This window comes from Penicillium angulare (assembly GCF_028827245.1).
Source record: "Penicillium angulare strain IBT 27051 chromosome Unknown utg000007l_segment0_segment0, whole genome shotgun sequence".
In the NCBI taxonomy this organism is placed as follows: Eukaryota; Fungi; Ascomycota; class Eurotiomycetes; order Eurotiales; family Aspergillaceae; genus Penicillium; species Penicillium angulare.
In genome coordinates, this window is record NW_026623166.1 from 644,770 (window position 1) to 665,121 (window position 20,352).

The window sequence follows — 20,352 nt, forward strand, 5'->3', positions numbered from 1 at the left end:
TTCATGCCATTGAATCAAGTAACGGGGAGTTGGCGTAGAAAGACTCAGCAAATTGATTGGCTTGGGAGTTTTCTCTCCATAACGGGGATTGTTTTTCTCTTGGTATGTGTACTGCGTTCATCATATCATAATCACTATACATCATGATATTTCATCGGAATATTCTTCGCTCTAATATGGCTCAACTAACAAAATTGCTCCAATCAGATCCCAATCAGCTCTGGGGGCATTTCATGGCCTTGGGATAGCGGCTTGGTCATTACCTTCTTGATTCTGGGATCCATTTCGATTGTATCATTCATTTTAGTTGAGGGACTATTCGCAATACTTCCCATCATCCCCTTGACTTTATTCAAAAAAAGGTCATTGGCAGTGATGTTAGTATCTGGGGCACTCCACGACTATGTTTGGCAATCAACCCAGTACTTCATGCCTCTATTCTATCAGCAAGTGCTAGGGTTTTCCCCACTCAAAAGTGCAATTTTAACATTACCCTATGTGTTAGCGCAAAGTATCGCGGGTGCGATATCTGGACCTTTGATGAGTCGATGTGCTAGGTTCGCCAAAACTATCTTTCAGTTGATGTTCCCTACTGATGATAAGCAGATTCACACCGGTGCTACGAACGGGGCTCTTTCTGTGGTCCTTTGGAGCAGGGCTACGCCTGCTGTTTCACAGGCATACTCATATCATCGTTTACGTAGTAGTACTTGCTATCGAAGGCGCTGGCGTTGGCTTTACTCATCAACCAGGTAATAATGATTTCACAGAAACCATGCAGAAACATTCTTATTGTTGACTTATACAGGCTTGGTAGCTGTACAAGCTCTCGCAAAAACCAAAGATCGGGCAGTGGCTACATCTACTCGTAATCTATTGCGATCGCTGGGTTCTGTTTTTGGTATTGCGATCTCTACTGCGACGCAACAGGCTGTTATGCAGTCGGCTTTATACAATGGGACATCATCCAAGCCATCTGAAGGCTATTCCGTTAACGGTATAACGGCATCCCCTAATGTATTAGATGCAAAGATGGCTGGCTTTCGAATCGTTTTCATTACTCTAGTTCCTCTAATCTGCTTGTGCTTCTTTGCGAATTTCCTAGTGACTGATGTAGTACTCACCGGAGATCGATAGAGATAGAAAAGAGGCCAATCCAATAATTTGATAGCCGGGCGATCCTTACAACTCTCTAACCAGTCCTTGCTATATTTTTGCCCAGTAATATGATACTAATATAAAGTTCCTTATATTCAGGATTGAAATTTACTTCCATGCTGCTAATATGTGGAATGTATGTAAATCAGGTGATATCGATAGGTAGCTTTTGAGGGGAAAACACCGTGACAACAATGAAAATGCAAGCCCAACTCCGGGAGATCGTATCGTAGCGGTCGAAGCATGACAAATGAAACCGAGGAGACCCAAAAGCAAGAACATTAAAAAATTCAAAGGAAAAAAAAACTAGGCAAAAAAAATTTAATCGTCGAGCTGCATCTCCTCCTCGGCACCACCATCCACCAACATGCGAGTCTTCTTCTTCTGCTTGAGCAGATCCTCTCCATGAACACGGTTGGCAGCCTTGTTGTAATCCAGGACCATGGGCTGGTTGGCCTCGCGATCGCGGAGCTCCTTGCGAATAAGATGCTCGCCGGAGGCAACGACCTTGCGGTCTGCCTCGCGTTGGCGGTCGCGAGCAGCCTTGCCAGCCAGACGACGCTTGGTGAAAACACGCTCGCGGCGTGAACGGATCTCCTCCACACGTTGCATAGCAGTGACAGTAGCGGCAACCAGGTTGCGGTCGTACTTGACGGGGACGTTGCGCTTCTTGGCGAACTGGGAGAGGACCAGGGACGAGTCGACAATCATCTCCTTGCCGCGGGCGGCACGGTGGCTCTTAGTCCACTTCAACTTGCGGGGCTGACGCTTCATCTTGAAATTCTTATGGCATTTTGAGCGACAGAAACGGAATGCTCGGGCATCATTGCGAACAAATGTGATACCCTTGCTCGGGAAAGCGGGGCGAGAGCAGAAATGGCAGGTCTCCACACTATAGATTGAATTGTTAGTTTCACTTGACTTTTCTTTTCTTGTATTTTCGAGCAAAGACCAGCGTTATCTCTCAAACTTACCGCATGGTTGTGGTTGGTGGAGGATGTGTTTGGAGGATAATTTGTGATATGCGGCAGAACTTTTTTTTTGAAGGCTTTGGCGGCGTAGATGTTACTGCGCTAAGCCTAATCGGGCGATCGCGCGCTGACTTTTAATCTACACTTCTTCCCGAGGCCTTCAAGTCGCCTTCCCTTCAATTCCGCAACTCGACTTCCATCCCCCACACCGTGAACATCTCTTGACGAAATGGCCTCGACTCTTGCTGTTGGCCTTGGCGTGGCCACTGCTGCCTTCCTGGTAAGACCCAGATGACTCGAAACGAATGATTCGCAATAGCATAACAGAGGTTCTGACTGTTTTTTCTTCAGGGCCGTGCCGGTCTGGTCGCCTACCGCCGCTCTCAGGGTGCCGTTAATGCCGCTGGAAAGGCTTTCTACAAGGGGTTCGTGTGAAATCATCATTATATTACCTCGTCATCGTCTGATTTCAATTGTTTGATTATAGTGGATTCGAGCAACGTATGAACCGCAAGGAAGCCTCCCTTATCCTCGAACTTCCGTACGTTCCTCTTACATCGGCCCTTGATGCGCATTCGGACGGAACTGACAGATGATATTATAGTGAGCGAACTTTGAACAAGGACAAGGTGCGCAAGAAGCACCGCCAGCTCATGCTCCTCAACCACCCCGATCGTGGTGGCAGTCCTTACTTGGCGACCAAAATCAACGAAGCCAAAGAATTCCTCGACAAACACACCTAAGACGATTACACTCCGTTTGAATCGATCGTATTTGATCAGAAAACTACTCGATCCGCAGTGTTGGGCTATGAGTTCGAGAGATTGTATGTTAGGTGCATAGCGTGGCGTTTCTATTCTTCATTTACTTCTTTATCAGATCAGACCGGCCTTGGCTAGTTTCTGTAGATCTGTTTGTATTTTATGCACACCTGTGATATACTCTTATGAGATCCCCACTCCTCTTATCGAAATGTACATTATAATCTTGAGATCTACTTGCCGTATCCAAACCCTCTATCCTCACGTGCGTGGAAGTGAGATGGCCACATAGGAATCGGTATGGATAAAATACAAGGACAAGGATTATATATCTGCTTGGAATTTCATGTAGACACATGTATTCCATATGCAGAGTTCACATGTTCATGCCCAAATTGATTAGATTGATAGCTCTATACTAAGTCCGGGGATATCGGAGTTGAAATGGACTTCCGGGATACTAGTTCATGCTGTTATGTATATGGACCCTTCCCCATGTATATATGTGAAAAAATCCCAATACAGTAAATGCAGACTTCAATCTGATTCGGATACAACCTGCTTCATTCCTCGTCAGACTGCCGATCTCACCTTATTGGACTACAACACGCGGTCGCAAGAAATCTTGCTGCAGAAAGTTTAAGTCTGGAGGTTGTATCACCCCACTAGATCGGAATCTCCCCGATCCCTCAAATACGCTTCAAACACATATAAAAAGAGGGATTGGATAGACCTTTGTAAGCGGATTCGTTTCCACAGAGTCCGAGCAGGATGAAATATCAATTTAACTAGCAAATGGGAGGAGTATATATCCCGAGTCCCGGGGCGCCGGACGAAAATAACGGACGATGCCGCCTCACCGCACCGCCACACAGAAAGGGCAAGAACCGGGATCGGTGTTAAGGGACTCCGTGTGGTTCTCATTTGTAGATTTGCAAGGCAGCAAAGGCCACTCTTCTCTCCTCTTGTGTCTTAGCGTGAAGAATAGCTCATGATCGAATCTATTGCTTCTGAATACATTCGATCTTACTAGTTCTTTCTTCTTCTACCAATTTGCGGGGATCATCTCGTACTTAATCCTAACGGTTCTGCTTTCTGCCGCGCCAAAAAAAAAGCATTTTTCTTGCGCCAATTTCCGTCCTTGGGTCCCCGAGCCTTGCACCTCTGAATGCGTCATCCATTTTCCAACAGCGTGTTCCCCCATATTTCAACTTCAGGGGAAGCTCCGGCTAAAAGCACGTCTTCCGAGACGGTCGAGAAAAGGACCCCGCAGCAATCGCCTTAGTTAACACCGCCCTCGCCTCTGACTCCACCCCGCGGAGCTCCCGAAGACAAGACAAAATGGACGGCCTGGGGGATGGTGATGGCATGGGCTTTGACATGAGCATGATGAATCAACAACAACAACAACTTTATGGCGGATACACCAATGATGGATCAGGAATGTCTGTCCCTGGGGGATCTATGTATGCCGACGACTCCGCATTGGGCATGGGGGATGAGTCCAACGACGCAAAGCGGCGACGAATTGCTAGGGTACGCAGCCTTGAATTTTACGAAGAATCCATTCAACATATCCGAATACCGACCACTGACCTCTCGTCGATAGGCCTGCGACATGTGCCGGAAAAAGAAGATCAAGTGCGACGGAAAAATGCCAAAATGCTCACATTGCATCAACTATAAGACCGATTGCATTTTCACACAGGTGGAGAAAAAGAGGAATCCCCCCAAAGGGTAGGTCGCCAAAGATAAAGTTGGAAGAATGAATTGACTTCATGTTGAATTCAATTCCTTCAACCTTGAGATTTGCCCCAAGCTGACGTGAACCGCAGAGCCAAGTACATCGAAGGCTTGGAGAATCGCCTAGGTCGCATGGAATCGCTACTGCGACTATCTGGGCTTTTATCCGAAGACGACAATGGCAAGACAGACCTTGGTACGCTGGAAAAACGACTGGCGGACCGCACGAGTGCCCTGAACACGGCGGCGAGAAATGACAGCACGTTCTCAGCCCCGAGTGCAACCCAGCAAGCCACAACCTCTCACAATACCACACCGCGCATGGATTCGCACTCCAGCCCACATACTGCCGCAACCTCTCCGGAGTCACAAAAGCAGTCCGAGACAGAGGTCGAGGCCTTGTCGGATATGATGTGTTCATTGGTGACGAACAACTGTGGCGAGACACGGTATATCGGTATGTCCTTTTTGTCTTGTTACAAAACTATATCGGTGTGCTCGGAGACAGATTTAGCTTACATACTTCTATCGCAGGCTCTTCTTCCGGGTTTTCTATATTTTCTCCAAAAGGAATTCAATGGGTGAACGAGAAAACAGGCGACACTTCGTTTCAAGAAATGATCTCGTCCGCCTACGTTGACGATAATAAATGGATGTACTGGAAGCCGGAAATATTTAGTGACATCTTTGCCAGAAGGGTCTTCAAGCCGTTACCGCCAAAAGAGGAAGCCCTTTCCTTGTTCAAAGACTTCTTCGAAAATTTCAATTGCATGTTTCCGTTGTTTCACGAAGCGACGTTTATGCACCTAGTGGACAAACAATACTCTCGCGATCCATATGAAGGGTCTGGGTGGTGGGCGAGTATCAACGTGGTGCTAGCCATTTCCCATCGACTCCGTGTGATGAGCAATTTGGTACCGCAAGAAGAGGACAAGAAAGCTTGGCTGTACTTGAAGAACGCCATGGGTGTTTTGACAGAATTGACAATGCGCAACACCGATCTTTTGAGTGTTCAAGCACTTCTTGGTATGTCTCTCTTTCTGCAGGGTACACCGAACCCGCAGCCCGCTTTCTTCCTAGTTGCAGCAGCCATTCGACTTTCACACAGTATTGGATTGCATAAGCGTGGCTCCGGTTTCGGTTTGAACCCAGTGGAAGTAGAGCAACGGAAGAGAGTTTTCTGGATTGCGTACTGCCTTGATAAGGATATTTGTCTACGATCTGGGCGACCACCAGTCCAGGATGATGACGATATGAATGTGGAGCTTCCGAGTGAGGACCCACCAGACAACGTCGGCGCTGTTCCGTATGATGATGGAAAAGGCAAATTCAACCTTTTCAGAGCTTTCTGCGAATTTGCAACCATTGAAAGCAGAGTTTACAAAAGGCTTTACTCCGCCAAGGCATCTCGACAATCTGACGGTGAATTACTGAACACCATCGGCGAGCTTGACAAGGAGCTTGAGGATTGGAAAGATAATATTCCAGTTGACTTCCGCCCAGAATATGAGATTCAAGCTACTCATGGCCCACTTATCTTACATGTCGTGGTCCTGCATTTCGCATATTACAATTGCTTGACGACGATCCACCGCATGTCTGTACACCATGGTTATTGGACCAGCCGACTATCAAACTATGCTATTCAAGGATTGAATGCACGACCACTGAACCCGAGGGTTTTCCTTTCAGCTGTTCTTTGCGTCACAGCGGCCCGAGCTTCGATAAATCTGATCAAATACATTCCACAGGGCGACTTCGCTTGTGTTTGGTTAATACTATACTATCCAGTATCGGCTCTTGTCACTCTCTTTGCCAATATTCTTCAAAATCCTACTGATGCTCGTGCTCGATCTGATGTCAAGTTGATGAATGTGGTGGTAAATTTCCTATCTACCCTAGTCTCTGACGAATCAAACGGTAGCATCAAGCGTATGCTTTCGCTCTGCGGAGAATTCGAGCGGATCGCCAAGGTCGTTCTTGACAAATCCGAAAAAGAATCCCAGGCTCGGAAGAAGAGGAAGAACGCACCTGATGATACTGGTTCCTCCCAACAACAGCGGGAAGAACCCAACAAACAATCAGCTCCCTCTCCATCCACTCGATTCCAAGGACCTCCCACCTCCACACCTTTCTCACCATCAATGTTTGCCAACGATCCTTCCGCTGCCAACTCTTCCCCCATGACAGCAAAGGAATTTGGCACAAACCCTCCTCCCATGCCATCCAATACTGGTGAGCTTCCAAGTAATGTCCATGGTATGCCTGGTCTTGGCCAGGATTTCACAGATATGCTTAGTCCCGAACAAATGGGCAATGTTCCATTCGGCGAACAAGGATTTGGACCTACAAGCCCTCAAATAAGTCCCTTCCAGCAGCCATTCGTCCCGCAAGATCTATGGCAGATGCCAATGACAATTGAATGGGACTGGGCGGACATGTCTACCAATTTCCCCGTTTTTGAAGCTGGAGCGGGCCCTCATGGCCAACCACCTTCGCAATAATGAGATCACACATTTCGACTCTTCATACCAAGACAAAATAAAAAAGTGTGTCAGTTTTTTGAATTCTTTGCCTAGACATTGATACGGCGTTTACGAAAGCGAGGTGGCTTGATTGATTATCCACGTTCTTTATAGGCTGCTTCATGGGACTTGGCGTTATCACCCCTCCACTATTTGCGACTTGTTTCTACCATCTCCTCTTACATGTATATCGGATAACTCTTCTCATATTTTATTTCTGCAGCATAAGCGCAGGAATGGACGTTACGAATTGTGCTACATATAAGCCGGCCTCCAATAACAGCCGACTCCTCGCAGAGGACCTTTTGCACAAAGATTGTCATTTTCATATCAATCTTGATAAATCAAATATTCGAAATGACTTATATATTACACTGGGATACCTATCAGACAAATATAAACTTGGTTTAAGAACAGAAGAGACTGGAAGAATCGTATGGAAGAAGGTAGCGGGAGAAGTATGCAGATCATCCCGAGCGTGATATACCACGACTCCGATACTGTTAACATGTAGCATAGAAACCACAAGAAATAATTGTGGTTTAATCATGATAGCTTGGAAATTCAGAGAACTTCTAACATATATGTATGGATTGTTGAAATAAAGCCGGAGAATGCCTTCCAACGTCACAGTATCTTGTCAGTTAAGGCACCGCCCAAATCAATGACTCAGCATCGGAACGGCAGAAAAACCGAAGCCGAAACTGGCCGCAGCTCATCATGAGCTTCCCACCGCAACGTCCAATCCTCCGATACATTGCGAGCGTGTCCACTCCGCCGGACCTCGATTGATCACCCCTTCACCCGCCCTCATAGCCCTCTGGGCTCCCCTTTCCTCGACCATGGCCACCTTCCTCCGAAGGCCAGGCAATCTTGCTCGATTCTCGAGGAGAGCCGCGGAACCCATCAGTCGCACACTTCCGGTGACTTCACGGGTGTCCTCGTCGCGGCTTCCATCTTTCATCACATCTACACACGCCCGAACATTCACTACAAATGGATCCAAGTTCCAGAACATCCCGCCAAATGACCCCAAGCAGGAGCAGAGCGAGCGCAAGGAAGAGCCGAAGAAGCCGGAGTCGATCCTCAATGAACAAGACCAGAAAAACCTAGACGACTTTGTAAAGCATGTGGAGGGCCGTCTTCCCGAATCACAACATGAGGCTCTGCATGAAATGCGGAAACAATTGATGCGGGATGGGATACCGGCCGATGCGAAGGCTTTCATTGACAACCATCGTGATGCGTCATTGATGGATTATCTTAAGATGATCCGGTTCTTACTTAGGTATACGAATGATCAAGCCAAGAAGGACGCGACAAAGGAAGTCAACGACCTCTTCAGCAGTAAATCCCCGAAGGACCCCAAAGAGCAGGAAACGGAAAAGAACAAGGAGGAATCCGAGTCTGAGAAGGGCAAGGAAGAGTCCGGGAAGCAGGAAGATAAGAACAAGAATGACCAACAGAAAAAGAAGAAGGGCATTCCTCCCAATGCTAAAGTTTTTGAGTTCCGATTCGATCCCGCTTCTTTTCTCGTCACCTCACTTGTTACCTACTATATCTACCGAAGCTTCTTTCCTGGTGAAAGTGGTGGTCGGGAAATCACCTGGCAGGAATTCCGTGCGAACTACCTCGACAAGGGCTTCGTTGAGAAGTTGACCGTGCTCAACCACAGCCGAGTCCGCGTCGATGTAGACCGCGAAGCTGTGTCCTCAACCTACGCCGATGCAAACGCTACTGGTCAACCCGTTTCCCATGTATACTTCAGCATTGGGTCTGTTGATAGCTTCGAGATGAAGCTGGAGCAGGCTCAGAACCAACTGGGCATCCCGGCTCACGAGAGGATCCCAGTTGCCTACGTTGATGAAGTTCCATGGGGCAGTGCCCTCTTGTCTTTCGCTCCTACTCTTCTCTTGTTTGCTGGTATTTACTGGTTCTCCCGTCGCGCTGGCGGTGGTGCCGGTGGTCAAAGTGGAATCTTCGGAATCGGCAAGAGTCGTGCTAAGAAGTTCAACCACGAGTCTGATATTAAGATCAAGTTCTCTGATGTTGCTGGTATGGACGAGGCTAAGGTCGAGATCATGGAATTTGTTAGCTTCTTGCAGCAGCCCGAGCGGTTCCAGAGGCTTGGTGCTAAGATTCCCCGTGGTGCTATTCTCTCTGGTCCCCCTGGTACTGGTAAGACCCTGCTGGCCAAGGCTACCGCTGGTGAATCCGGTGTGCCTTTCTTCAGTGTGAGCGGTTCCGAGTTCGTCGAAATGTTCGTTGGTGTCGGTCCTTCTCGTGTCCGTGACCTGTTCGCCAACGCCCGAAAGAACACTCCTTGCATCATTTTCATTGATGAAATCGATGCTATTGGTAAATCCCGAGCTAAGCAAAACTATGGCGGCGGCAATGATGAGCGTGAAAGTACCCTGAACCAGATTCTTACTGAGATGGACGGTTTCAACACTTCCGAGCAGGTTGTCGTTCTAGCCGGTACCAACCGACCTGATGTTCTTGATAAGGCCCTGATGCGTCCTGGTCGATTCGACCGACACATTGGTATTGACCGACCTACCATGGATGGCCGCAAGCAGATCTTCCGTGTTCACTTGAAGAAGATCGTCACCGACGAGAACATGGACTACCTAGAAGGCCGACTTGCTGCTCTTACCCCCGGTTTTGCTGGCGCTGACATTGCGAACTGCGTCAACGAGGCAGCTCTTGTTGGTGAGTGAAATAGACACACTCTACTGTTTGTTTTTTTTATAAAAAAAGTTCTATGCTAATATTATTTATAGCTGCTCGCGAAAATGCCGAAAAGGTTGTGATGAAACACTTCGAGTCGGCCATTGAGCGTGTCATCGGTGGTCTGGAAAAGAAGTCACTTGTTTTGTCTCCTGAGGAGAAGCGCACCGTTGCCTACCACGAGGCTGGCCACGCTATCTGTGGTTGGTACTTCCGGTGGGCCGATCCCCTGCTGAAGGTCTCGATCATTCCCCGTGGACAAGGTGCACTGGGTTATGCCCAGTACCTTCCCGCTAACGGAGACACTTATCTGATGAACACCAACCAGATCATGGATCGTATGGCTATGACTCTGGGTGGTCGTGTCAGCGAGGAGCTTCACTTCGACACCGTGACCAGCGGTGCAAGCGATGACTTCAACAAGGTTACTCGTCTGGCTACCGCCATGGTTACCAAGTTCGGTATGTCAAAGAAAATCGGCTACATCTACTACGAGGACGACTCTGGACAACAGATCCAGAAGCCATTCTCCGAAGACACTGCCCGCAACATCGATATTGAAGTGCGCCGCATCGTCGACGAGGCTCACAAGAAGTGCCACGACCTCCTCACCGAGAAGAAGCATGAAGTCGGTATCGTTGCCGAAGAGCTTCTGTCCAAGGAGGTTCTTGGCCGCGACGACATGATCCGCCTTCTAGGTCCCCGCCCCTATCCGGAATCTGCTGAGTTCGCCAAGTACTTCGACGGCAAGGGTGGAGCTACCTTCGCCCCTCCAGAGCCTAAGCCGAATCCCGAAGAAACCTTAGGCAAAGATGGCCGGGATCAGACTCCCATCCCTTGATTGACAGCCTGAAATAGATGTTATTTTGTGTACCGATTGGACTGCATTCTGGGACGGCCTATTTTCTCAAATCTTGCAAGGAGTGTGATACCACCCCAGCCTCTCTGTCATCTTTTATTTTGTATTTATGGACTTGCATTTTTCTTATTATCTCTTTTCCTTTTGTTCACTTTTACTCCCCTCTCAGTACTCCTTTTTCTTCCCTCATATCCTATAACCTCTTCAAATCTACCGTATCGCAACTCAATGTGAAGATTTTTACTTTTCAATTTTTCAATTTTTCATTCCTTGCTTCTTTCGACTTCAAGTTATATCGCGAGGTCTGTGTATTACTAAACATGGAATTTGTTCAATCAAAAAGATATTGGTCTCTTTTAGATTATTCAAGATAGTTATTGTCCCCCCGTACTATGGAAGAAAGGATACCAGATGATGGTAACCTCAGGCACCCATATCAACAACAACAATCTCTCTTTCTTTCTTATGGCCTAGCTTGTCCCACCTCCACCTCTAGTCTGAGGCTACTACGCGACCGAAGGGTGGAGAAAGGTCACAGCCTTGGTCGGCACTTGACATAATTTGAGAAGGAATTTGAATCACCTTCCTCAAGTTATCAGCCAATATGGCGACCAGGAATACCAGCACATTGTTGATGATATGGTTATGATCAATGACAAAGATATTCGCGATTTTAATGAAGACAATATCCTTCCTTTACCAGAAGAGGATCTCATGAAGATCAAAAAATGGCTGCAGCCTACTCCCTATGACCTTGAAAGATCAGAAATTTACAAGGCACCTTGCATCCCACCTCGTGGGGACTGGGCAGTGGCTCACATCTACAAATATTTATCAACAGTGGCTTCAAGGCGATGGGGATGGTGTTGTATTAATAAAAGGAATCCCCGGGTCAGGAAAGTCCGTGATGGCTGCTTCCATCATTGATCAGCTACGCTAAAAGAAAGTCCCAGTTCTCTATTTCTTCTTTCGGCAGATTATTGCTGCCAATCATCAACTTGTCTCAGCGTTACGAGACTGGCTATGCCAGATCCTTCCCTAAGCCCGCCCTTACAAACGAAGTTGAAGACCGAATACTTAGACCAACGCCGTTCACTCGACAGCCTATCCCCTAGAGACCTGTGGAAAGATCTCAAGTTCGCACTTTCTACCTTTCCGAAGGCATACTGCGTGATGGATGCTTTGGATGAGATGGATTAAGGCAATGATGAATTCATATGCGTTTTGGGGGACCTCGGTCGATGGAAGCCCTCCAATGTCAAAGTCTTGATCACATCTCGTCCGGTTGATGCTGTTGAAGCACCCTTACGACCATTCTCCACTCCATTCATTCGCTTGGAAGAATAAATTGTAGACAGTGGCATTGCAACATATGTGCATTATAGACTACGGCATTCCTCCATTCCTCCCAAGCACTGGAGTATCATAACGGAAGCTATTTCTGGTCGTGCAAATAGTCTCTTTTTATATGCTAGACTTTCCATGCATGCATTCGTGGAATCGGGCGCAGATGTCCACAAGACTCTTCATGCCTTACCAGATGATCTCAATGTAATGTACAGCGACCTTCTACACGAACATGCGAGGCGTTCAGCCGTACCCGATGAACTACAATTGCTGGTACTCCAATTTGTCACTCCCGCTACCCGCACTCTACGCCTCTTGGAGAGCGCTGAAATAGCTAAGGCTGTCTATGATCCACTTGAATCCGCAGTTTGAAGTATACCAAGGACCAGATCCGGGCTGCTTGCGGTCCGTTGTTAGAGATACTTCCTGACTAAACAGTCTCAGTGGTTCACCACTCCTTTGCCGAATTCCTCAAAGGAATAGCTCGTACGAGCGAGTCAAATAAAGCAACCTATCCGGTGCTTCAAATGGATTCGACCTACCACCGACTTGCCACCGCATGATTGGATTATCTCCAAGCTGGTTGCTTGGAAAAAACCAAACTTGATTCGGGGAAGAGGGAGAATAGGGACACTACGGAGAAGAAGACTCGGAAAATCCAGCCTAGCCTCCAATTCCAATTCTTAGAATACGCAGCCACAAACTGGGATGTACATGCTCGCCGTGCAGCACAGGAGGGGTAGGTTTATCCTCACTCCACCAAGGAATGGATCATTTCTTCGGAGACGAACAGGCGTTCACGGCCTGGTCAGCTATTTATTGGGATCAGTCTGATCAGAAAATTTCAGGCCTAACTCCCCTTCATATCACTGCGCAAGCTAGACTCATCCAATATGTCATGCGTTTACTTGAAAAGGAGAGATCAGCGCAAATTTCAGAGCTGCGAATGGAGAATCACCTCTCTATTACGCCGCAGTGAGTGGCCATGTAGATATTGCTCAGATTCTAATATCTCGTGAAGCGGAGCGGGATGGCATACGTGAACACGGATTTAACCCACTATTTGCAGCTGCTAGCCATAACCACGTTGAAGTAGTGAGGCTCTTGCTTTTTTTTTGGTTCTCATCCATACGAAACCATTGACAAGCAAAGAAGAACCTTTCTTGATTCTTTTATTTCAAATTTTTTTGCCAAACCAATCAGATGCGTTACTGACAACCCACTCAGACGTGCTTGTATGAGTGGGCATGTTCAATCAGTGACCGAGTTCTTTCCATATCTAAATGGTACCAAGATTGACCATCGGGCCCTCTTATGGGCAACAGAAATCGATCAAGCAAAAGTCGTACAATTGATCCTTCAGAACTCATGCGTTGAAATTGATGTGAATGCCAAATTATACGGAGCAATTCCTCTCCTCAGGGCCGTCGACTCCGGAGACCAGGAAACAGTCGAGGTCTTGCTTCGAGCGGGTGCCGATCCGAATGCTCTTTGTAACCCTTCAGTGAGAGATAATTTCAAAACAACGGCTGAACCGCTCAAAAGAGGCTATACTCCTTTACACTTGGCATGTTTGGGCTGCGAGAGTCGCATGCCCAGAAGGTTTCGAATATTATCAGGATGTGTCACAGTTTTACTAGAAGCTGGTGCCGATACTGGCTGGTGCCGATACTGAAATAAAAATCTCCAGATGGTTCCCCCGCGTTGATTTACGCCTGCCAAAGAAATGCCAAGGTCGCCAAGCTGCTATTAGATGCGGGTGCTGATCCCAAATGCCGAAACTGATTATGGAAGATCAGTACTTCACATCAAAGGTCAATTAGACCCCAAACTGCTACCATTGATAGTAGACACGGGTCTTGTTGATATAAACAAAGTTGATCGAAGTACTGGAAGTACGCCACTGCCCTATCGAGTTAATGACTTCGATGAGACAATTCTTGAATTTCTGGAATACAAGCCCGACGTTAATATCAGAGACACGGATGGCAACACTGTGCTTCATGGTTTATTGAATCGCCAAGTCGCACTTCTCCAGCTTCCCTTGCTTGATGCGATATTATAAGCTGGGGCCGATCTAAACCTTCATATTAATAAAGGGGAGACTTTACTACACAGTATAAAAAGAAAACACGATCCTAAAATCGTCGCCAAGCTGATCGAAGCAGGTGCAGACCTCGAAGCACGAGATTCTCAGGGCCGAACGCCCATATTCAAGTTCCTCATGGAAATCGATTGTTTGACATGGGATTCTGAGATCCCTCAGACCTTCGCCGACCTCGGCACCTCTATCGACACGCGCGACTATGAAGACAGGACTTTAGTTCACGGTTGCCTTGGCAATTCTGCCAAAATCCTTCATTTGATAGATACCTATGGTCTTGATTGCACGGCTGTGAAGTACAAGGGTAATTCGCTTCTTTTAACCGCTGCCTCTGAAAGAGAAAAGGCAAAGAGGCTCCAGATTTAAAAGCGCGTTACACATTATTCAACTTGAAGTTGGTTTGTTTTGAAAAACCAACAGCTAAAACCTTCCGTGGTTGCTGCAAATATGTCCATGATGACGGAATTCGAAGGCCCTTGGCGAGAGGTTTGACTTTACACTTCAAACATGTAATACAACCGCAGAAGGCCCGTGTTTGATTTTAGGCATCAGCATTACTACCTCTTTAGCCTTAGTACTAGCTTTGTGTGGGTACTCGCACTAGTAGCACCCTCCTGGCATGAGTCTGTCCCACTCTTCGGGCTTAAATCCAGATTCGTGCATCTGAGTCCATATTTCTTTTGCAGCGAATGTACAAAGAGCTTGGATCAAGAAGATGCCCGCTCTTAGAACAACAATTACCTTGGATGCAAAACTTGAGGGTGTGCTGAGGTGGAAAGAAAAACGCTCCTGCGAGGCACTACGGGATACCACGGGGGCAATCTCCCGTCTCAGCCCTGTGCCGTCCCTGTTCAGCCCTACCCGTCCATGTTCCCGAGTGGGTCCATGACCTGCCGTGACCTAAACTACTCATTGACCGCTGGAATTTATTGCAGCAATCCACTTGCACTGAGCCATATGGTATTTCTGCGAATAAAACATCATATTCATAGCACTGAAGGTAAATCTTCCACTTAAAATGCGGAATATTGACTACTTTCACAGTGGGAATACTTTAAAGAAGGTTTGATCGCATATAATGTCCTTTGACTCGAACACGACGCAACATGAAATTAGTCTCAACAGAAACAGCGGCTTTCCTTATTTGCATAATTTGTACTCTAGCTCTAAAATCACGACATCGCGCTAAATATGGCATATTGGTCGGTATCACCTCTGGACCACGCACTGTATAAAACTACGTGAGATCTGAAATTCACCGGCCTCGTGCCACCGTGGCTTTCAATTGTTCTTTTTGGCCTCGATTTTGCATTTCTTTTCTTCTTCTTTGCGCAAGAGTCATATTTCAAAATGTCTGGCTCTACCTTGACGAGAGTGGGGCATGCTCTGGCTAAGATCTTGCGGATTGATTTGAACCCGAGTCATTACCAAGTGAACGAACCAGATGGAGTTCACACCTATGTTGACCCAGATCCTACTGCAGGGGACTGGATCCGAGATATTACTCCGACTGGTGAACAGGTTACTCAGTATATCTATGGACTTTTCCCTTTCTTGAGCTGGGTCCAATTCTACAATGTCCAGTGGCTTATTGGTGACTTGGTTGCAGGTCAGTAGTAGTGCTGGCCCCTAGTCAAAACAATTCAAATGGCTAACCAGGATTTAGGCATCACTGTCGGTGCCGTGGTCGTTCCCCAGGGCATGGCCTATGCTGAACTGGCTGATCTGCCACCGGAATACGGCCTGTACTCATCCTTCATGGGAGTCTTGATCTATTGGTTCTTTGCAACATCAAAAGACATCACCATCGGAGTAAGTCTCATTGCTTTAACTAATATAATTCTCCAAGAATATTATTAACTTGAATCAGCCCGTCGCAGTGATGTCAACATTGATGGGTACGATAATCCTCAGAGTGCAAGCAAAGCACCCCAACCTCGAAGGCCCGGTTATCGCATCAGCTCTTGCAATTATCCTCGGAGGAATTGTGACAGCCCTCGGCTTTCTTCGTCTCGGTTTCATCGTCGATTTCATCCCCCTACCTGCCATCACCGCTTTCATGACCGGGTCTGCAATAAATGTATGCGTTGGCCAAGTGAAGACGGTTCTTGGTCAAAAGGCACATTTCTCGACTCGTGGTGCAACCTACAAAGTGATAATTAATACTCTAAAATATCTCCCGTCTACTCGAATGGATGCGGCAATGGGCCTCACAGCACTGGCTATGCTATATGCAATCCGTGCAGCTTGCAACTATGGCCGGAGAAAATACCCTCACCGAGCGAAGACTTTCTTCTTCCTCTCCACTCTGCGCACAGCTTTCGTGGTTCTTTTCTATACAATGATCAGTGCTGCTGTAAACATTAATCGACGAGGTCATCCTGCTTTCAAAGTCCTTGGAAATGTTCCTCGGGGATTCAAACACGCTGGGGTTCCCAAGATCGACTCTGATATTATCAGTGCATTCGCAAACGAGATTCCTGCTGCCGTCATCGTATTGCTCATCGAACATATCGCGATATCCAAATCATTTGGCCGAGTCAATAACTATACAATTAACCCCTCTCAGGAATTCATCGCGATTGGGATCTCCAATCTACTCAGCCCTTTCCTAGGAGGGTTCCCTGCCACCGGCTCTTTTTCTCGCACCGCAATCAAAGCAAAATGTGGAGTTCGTACCCCATTTGCCGGTGTCATCACGTCTGTCGTGGTCCTTCTTGCTATTTATGCCTTACCAGCTTTGTTCTGGTATATCCCAAAGTCCTCTCTATCCGCTGTGATTATCCACGCGGTCGGCGATCTCGTCACGCCTCCATCGACGGCCTATCAATTCTGGCTCGTATCGCCTATTGATTGTATGATATTCCTGTCTGGTGTGATAGTTATCATCTTCACTTCGATTGAAATCGGAATTTATTGCACCATCTGCATTTCTCTGGCAGTTCTTCTGTTCAGACTGACCAAAGCCAAAGGTCACTTCATGGGGCAGGTGGAGCTAGAATCTATTGTTGGAGATGATTTGACAAAGAACGCATACTATGAGCATATTTCTGGAACCAGAATGGCCTATCTTCCCATTTCACGGACCGACGGAACCAACCCCAATATCAAGATTCAGCACCCCGCGCCCGGCGTTTTCATATATCGCCTCTCGGAGGGTTTCAATTATCCAAACGCAAATCATTACACCGATTATCTTGTGGATCATATTTTCAAGAATACCCGCAAGACTGATATGTCTCTGGATGCCAATCTAGGCGATCGACCGTGGAATGACCCCACCCCTGGCGGACAAAAGGTCGAGGACGAAGACACTCGAAACGCCCGCCCGACTCTCAAGGCAATCATCCTAGATTGTGCTTCCGTTAATAACGTCGATGTGAGCTGTGTTCAGACATTGATTGATGTTCGTAATCAGCTCGATCGTTATGCGGCCCCCGAGAGGGTCGAGTGGCATTTCGCCCACCTGCACAACCGATGGACAAAGCGTGCTTTGGCTGCAGCAGGCTTCGGCGTTCCCACACCCGCAATTTCGAGAGACGGCGAATGGAAAGCGATTTTTAGTGTCGCGGAAATTGATGGAGACGCTTCTGTTGTCAAAAACACAGCACTTGCAGACGACCTGGAGATCGGTCTACAGAAAGAACCTGCTAGTACACTTGCCATGAAGCGGGATTCGGATGACAAGTCAACTACAGATGACGGCGACATACAAGTTGCTGGTGATAGATCTCCTAAAGTGACTCGGCGATCTAGAGCTGTTGTAGAAGCTGTGAACCGACCATTTTTCCATGTCGACTTGACTAGTGCCCTGCAAGCTGCAACATCTCAATCTTAGAGAGACAAATGGGTTAAAGCATTTAAATTACCCCCATCCTGTAACACTGGTACTGAATACACGTTCATTTGCTCAAATTGCAACATCTTCCACCCACTTAGGATAAACGCACTTTAATACCCGCTAGCTGTATGTTGCGGCGGCAAACACAAAGGCACATGGGCAAGATTTAGGGACTGGCAGTGCTTCGAGCTACACTGCTTAAATCTAAATTGACACATTATGCGTTGATAACTCGGGAAATAAAACCAATCCAGGGATAACCTTCTTGGCTCATAATACCAGTGGCGAAAACCAATTGAGCCGCAATTATTTTTCACTCGGGATAAGAGCGGGGGTGAGCTTCCTTCGGCCTGTGCGGAGTATTACCTATCGAACATTCCCTGAGGTCGACGTATTATGAGCACGGAATACGGTCAACAGATTTGGAATCTGCAGTAGAAAGTATCTTACACGCATACGGCTCGCACTGGTTGAAGATACATCTGCACTGTTCCCTGTCTCGACCCATGATCCGTCCCGGGTCTGACCAATAACTAAGATGATGTGGCCGCTCGCCCCAAGTAGGCAGGTGTGACTCGTGTGAGTAGGCACACAGTGTTCCATGTTTCACTGATATGGATTTGTGCATCAGCCTGGCATGGGTAGTGGACTGACGTGGCGCGTCGATTTGAAAGACCTGGGAGCCACCCACTTTGATCCTGCATAACACAATTCAAAAAATGTGAGCCGCTTCAGGTCCAGCAACCCATCCTTTCTTCCAGGCAACCTTTTGAGGTTTCATTCATGTACGCATGGAGCCGGTAAGTTCGAGCTTTCTAACCCGATTCGTTTGTGATTTTGGCAACAGAATAGATATGACACTTATCTGCTAACACAATTTTCCACTCATAGACACGCAAAAAATTCCTGGCAAAGGTGTTATCCTCGCCAGGGGCGAAAGCGGAGGAGAACACGGGCCCGTTGGGTATAGTGACACTCAACGACCCACCACCTACGAGTGCTCTTGTCGACATCGTTTTTATTCACGGCCTTGGTGGAGGCAGTGTCAAAAGTCAAGACATGGACTGTTTTGAACGATCCCAACAATTTTTGGCCGAAAGCTTGGTTACCAAACGACAATGCCTTCGACAGCGTGCGATTTCACGCCTTCGGCTATAAAGCAGATTGGGGAAAGAGACAACAGAGCATATTGGATATTCATGGCTTCGCACAATCGCTAGTAGGCGGACTCAGAAATGACCCGCTGATATGGCGAGATAAATCCCGTATTCTGCTCGTTAGTCACAGCATGGGCGGCTGCGTCGCCAAAGAAGCCTACCTCATCACTCGTTAAGATCCTTCATGTAAGGAGCTGGGTGAACGAATATATGGAAATTTTTTTCTAGGCACTCCGCATACGGGATCCGACATGGTAAAGATCATAGAAAAGTTGCTGATCGTTACCTGGGGTAAAGACAAGCCTTTTGTGAAAGACTTGAAGCGCAATTCATCTATCATGGCTTCGATCAATGATAGATTCCGCCATGTGGCGAGAAATCTTTCTTTATGGACGTTCTATGAAACACTTCCTGTTGAAGTTGGAATATTCAGTAAGTTAATTGTAGCGAAAGAGTCTGCAATATTGGGTTATGATGAAGAACGCATCGAGGCCATGAATGCCGACCATCGGAATTCATGCAGATTCACCAGCAAGAATAGATTCACCAGCAAGAATGAGTCAAACTACAAGCTATTACGAAATGCTCTATACACTGCGATAGACGAGATTAAAGATGCATTTTTCGACATTGAATCGTCTAGCTGTGTCCTTGATTCTAAAATACCCCAATTTGAGGGTCTTACACTGAGCGAAGCTAGCGCTCGACTGTCCTCCTTTCTAGAAGTTGCCAACGATTTTGATAGCAATCTTGTGATGTGTCAAGATTTGAAAGAGCCAGGTACCTGCCAGTGGTTTACTGAAAAGATAACCTTCAAACTATGGGTGTCGGGAAACTCCCCAATGATTTTATGGCTGACTGGAAGGCCAGCAGCGGGGAAGTCTATCCTCTCAAGCCATGTCATCGCTCATCTCAAAACCTCGGCCTGTTGTAGCTACTTCTTCTTCGAGCATTCAAAAGCAAATAAATCTACGCTCAGTGATTGCTTTAGATCTCTGGCCTATCAAATGGCCATGCAAGATGATCTCGTGAGAGATAAACTATTGCAACTAGAAGAGGAGGCGGTTACCTGGGACATAAACAATGATGGATTATTGTGGGCGAAGTTGTTCCTGGAGGGAATCTTTGTCAAACACTGACACGCTTGACGATATTC

At 47.1% G+C, this 20,352-nt stretch overlaps 8 protein-coding genes across 8 annotated transcripts; 7 read left to right on the top strand and 1 right to left on the bottom strand.

The window, feature by feature from the left end:
* Window positions 1-429: 429 nt before the first annotated feature.
* Window positions 430-1,137, top strand: N7478_009501 (uncharacterized protein; the record flags this gene model as incomplete). The annotated part of the gene is made up of 2 exons (XM_056925715.1): window positions 430-706; window positions 809-1,137. The coding sequence occupies 2 exons, from the start codon at window positions 430-432 to the stop codon at window positions 1,135-1,137; spliced, it is 606 nt and encodes a 201-aa protein (XP_056775085.1).
* Window positions 1,138-1,479: 342 nt separating this feature from the next.
* Window positions 1,480-2,137, bottom strand: N7478_009502 (ribosomal eL24 family protein; the record flags this gene model as incomplete). The annotated part of the gene is made up of 2 exons (XM_056925716.1): window positions 1,480-2,050; window positions 2,133-2,137. The coding sequence occupies 2 exons, from the start codon at window positions 2,135-2,137 to the stop codon at window positions 1,480-1,482; spliced, it is 576 nt and encodes a 191-aa protein (XP_056775086.1).
* A 221-nt stretch (window positions 2,138-2,358) lies between these two features.
* Window positions 2,359-2,872, top strand: pam18 (putative mitochondrial DnaJ chaperone (Tim14); the record flags this gene model as incomplete). The annotated part of the gene is made up of 4 exons (XM_056925717.1): window positions 2,359-2,409; window positions 2,481-2,554; window positions 2,617-2,670; window positions 2,734-2,872. The coding sequence occupies 4 exons, from the start codon at window positions 2,359-2,361 to the stop codon at window positions 2,870-2,872; spliced, it is 318 nt and encodes a 105-aa protein (XP_056775087.1).
* Window positions 2,873-4,231: 1,359 nt separating this feature from the next.
* On the top strand, window positions 4,232-7,137 carry atrR (transcription factor atrR; the record flags this gene model as incomplete). Its single annotated transcript, XM_056925718.1, has 4 exons — window positions 4,232-4,426; window positions 4,500-4,627; window positions 4,726-5,090; window positions 5,168-7,137. The coding sequence occupies 4 exons, from the start codon at window positions 4,232-4,234 to the stop codon at window positions 7,135-7,137; spliced, it is 2,658 nt and encodes an 885-aa protein (XP_056775088.1).
* Window positions 7,138-8,000: 863 nt separating this feature from the next.
* On the top strand, window positions 8,001-10,729 carry N7478_009505 (ATP-dependent metallopeptidase FtsH/Yme1/Tma family protein; the record flags this gene model as incomplete). Its single annotated transcript, XM_056925719.1, has 2 exons — window positions 8,001-9,870; window positions 9,942-10,729. 2 exons carry the CDS (start codon window positions 8,001-8,003, stop codon window positions 10,727-10,729), a joined length of 2,658 nt encoding a protein of 885 aa, XP_056775089.1.
* Window positions 10,730-15,548: 4,819 nt separating this feature from the next.
* N7478_009506 (SLC26/SulP family anion transporter) lies at window positions 15,549-18,036 on the top strand (the record flags this gene model as incomplete). The annotated part of the gene is made up of 3 exons (XM_056925720.1): window positions 15,549-15,807; window positions 15,865-16,010; window positions 16,069-18,036. 3 exons carry the CDS (start codon window positions 15,549-15,551, stop codon window positions 18,034-18,036), a joined length of 2,373 nt encoding a protein of 790 aa, XP_056775090.1.
* Window positions 18,037-18,830: 794 nt separating this feature from the next.
* Window positions 18,831-19,197, top strand: N7478_009507 (uncharacterized protein; the record flags this gene model as incomplete). The annotated part of the gene is made up of 2 exons (XM_056925721.1): window positions 18,831-18,839; window positions 18,931-19,197. The coding sequence occupies 2 exons, from the start codon at window positions 18,831-18,833 to the stop codon at window positions 19,195-19,197; spliced, it is 276 nt and encodes a 91-aa protein (XP_056775091.1).
* A 250-nt stretch (window positions 19,198-19,447) lies between these two features.
* On the top strand, window positions 19,448-20,335 carry N7478_009508 (uncharacterized protein; the record flags this gene model as incomplete). The annotated part of the gene is made up of 1 exon (XM_056925722.1): window positions 19,448-20,335. The coding sequence occupies one exon, from the start codon at window positions 19,448-19,450 to the stop codon at window positions 20,333-20,335; it is 888 nt and encodes a 295-aa protein (XP_056775092.1).
* Between the last annotated feature and the right edge of the window lie 17 nt (window positions 20,336-20,352).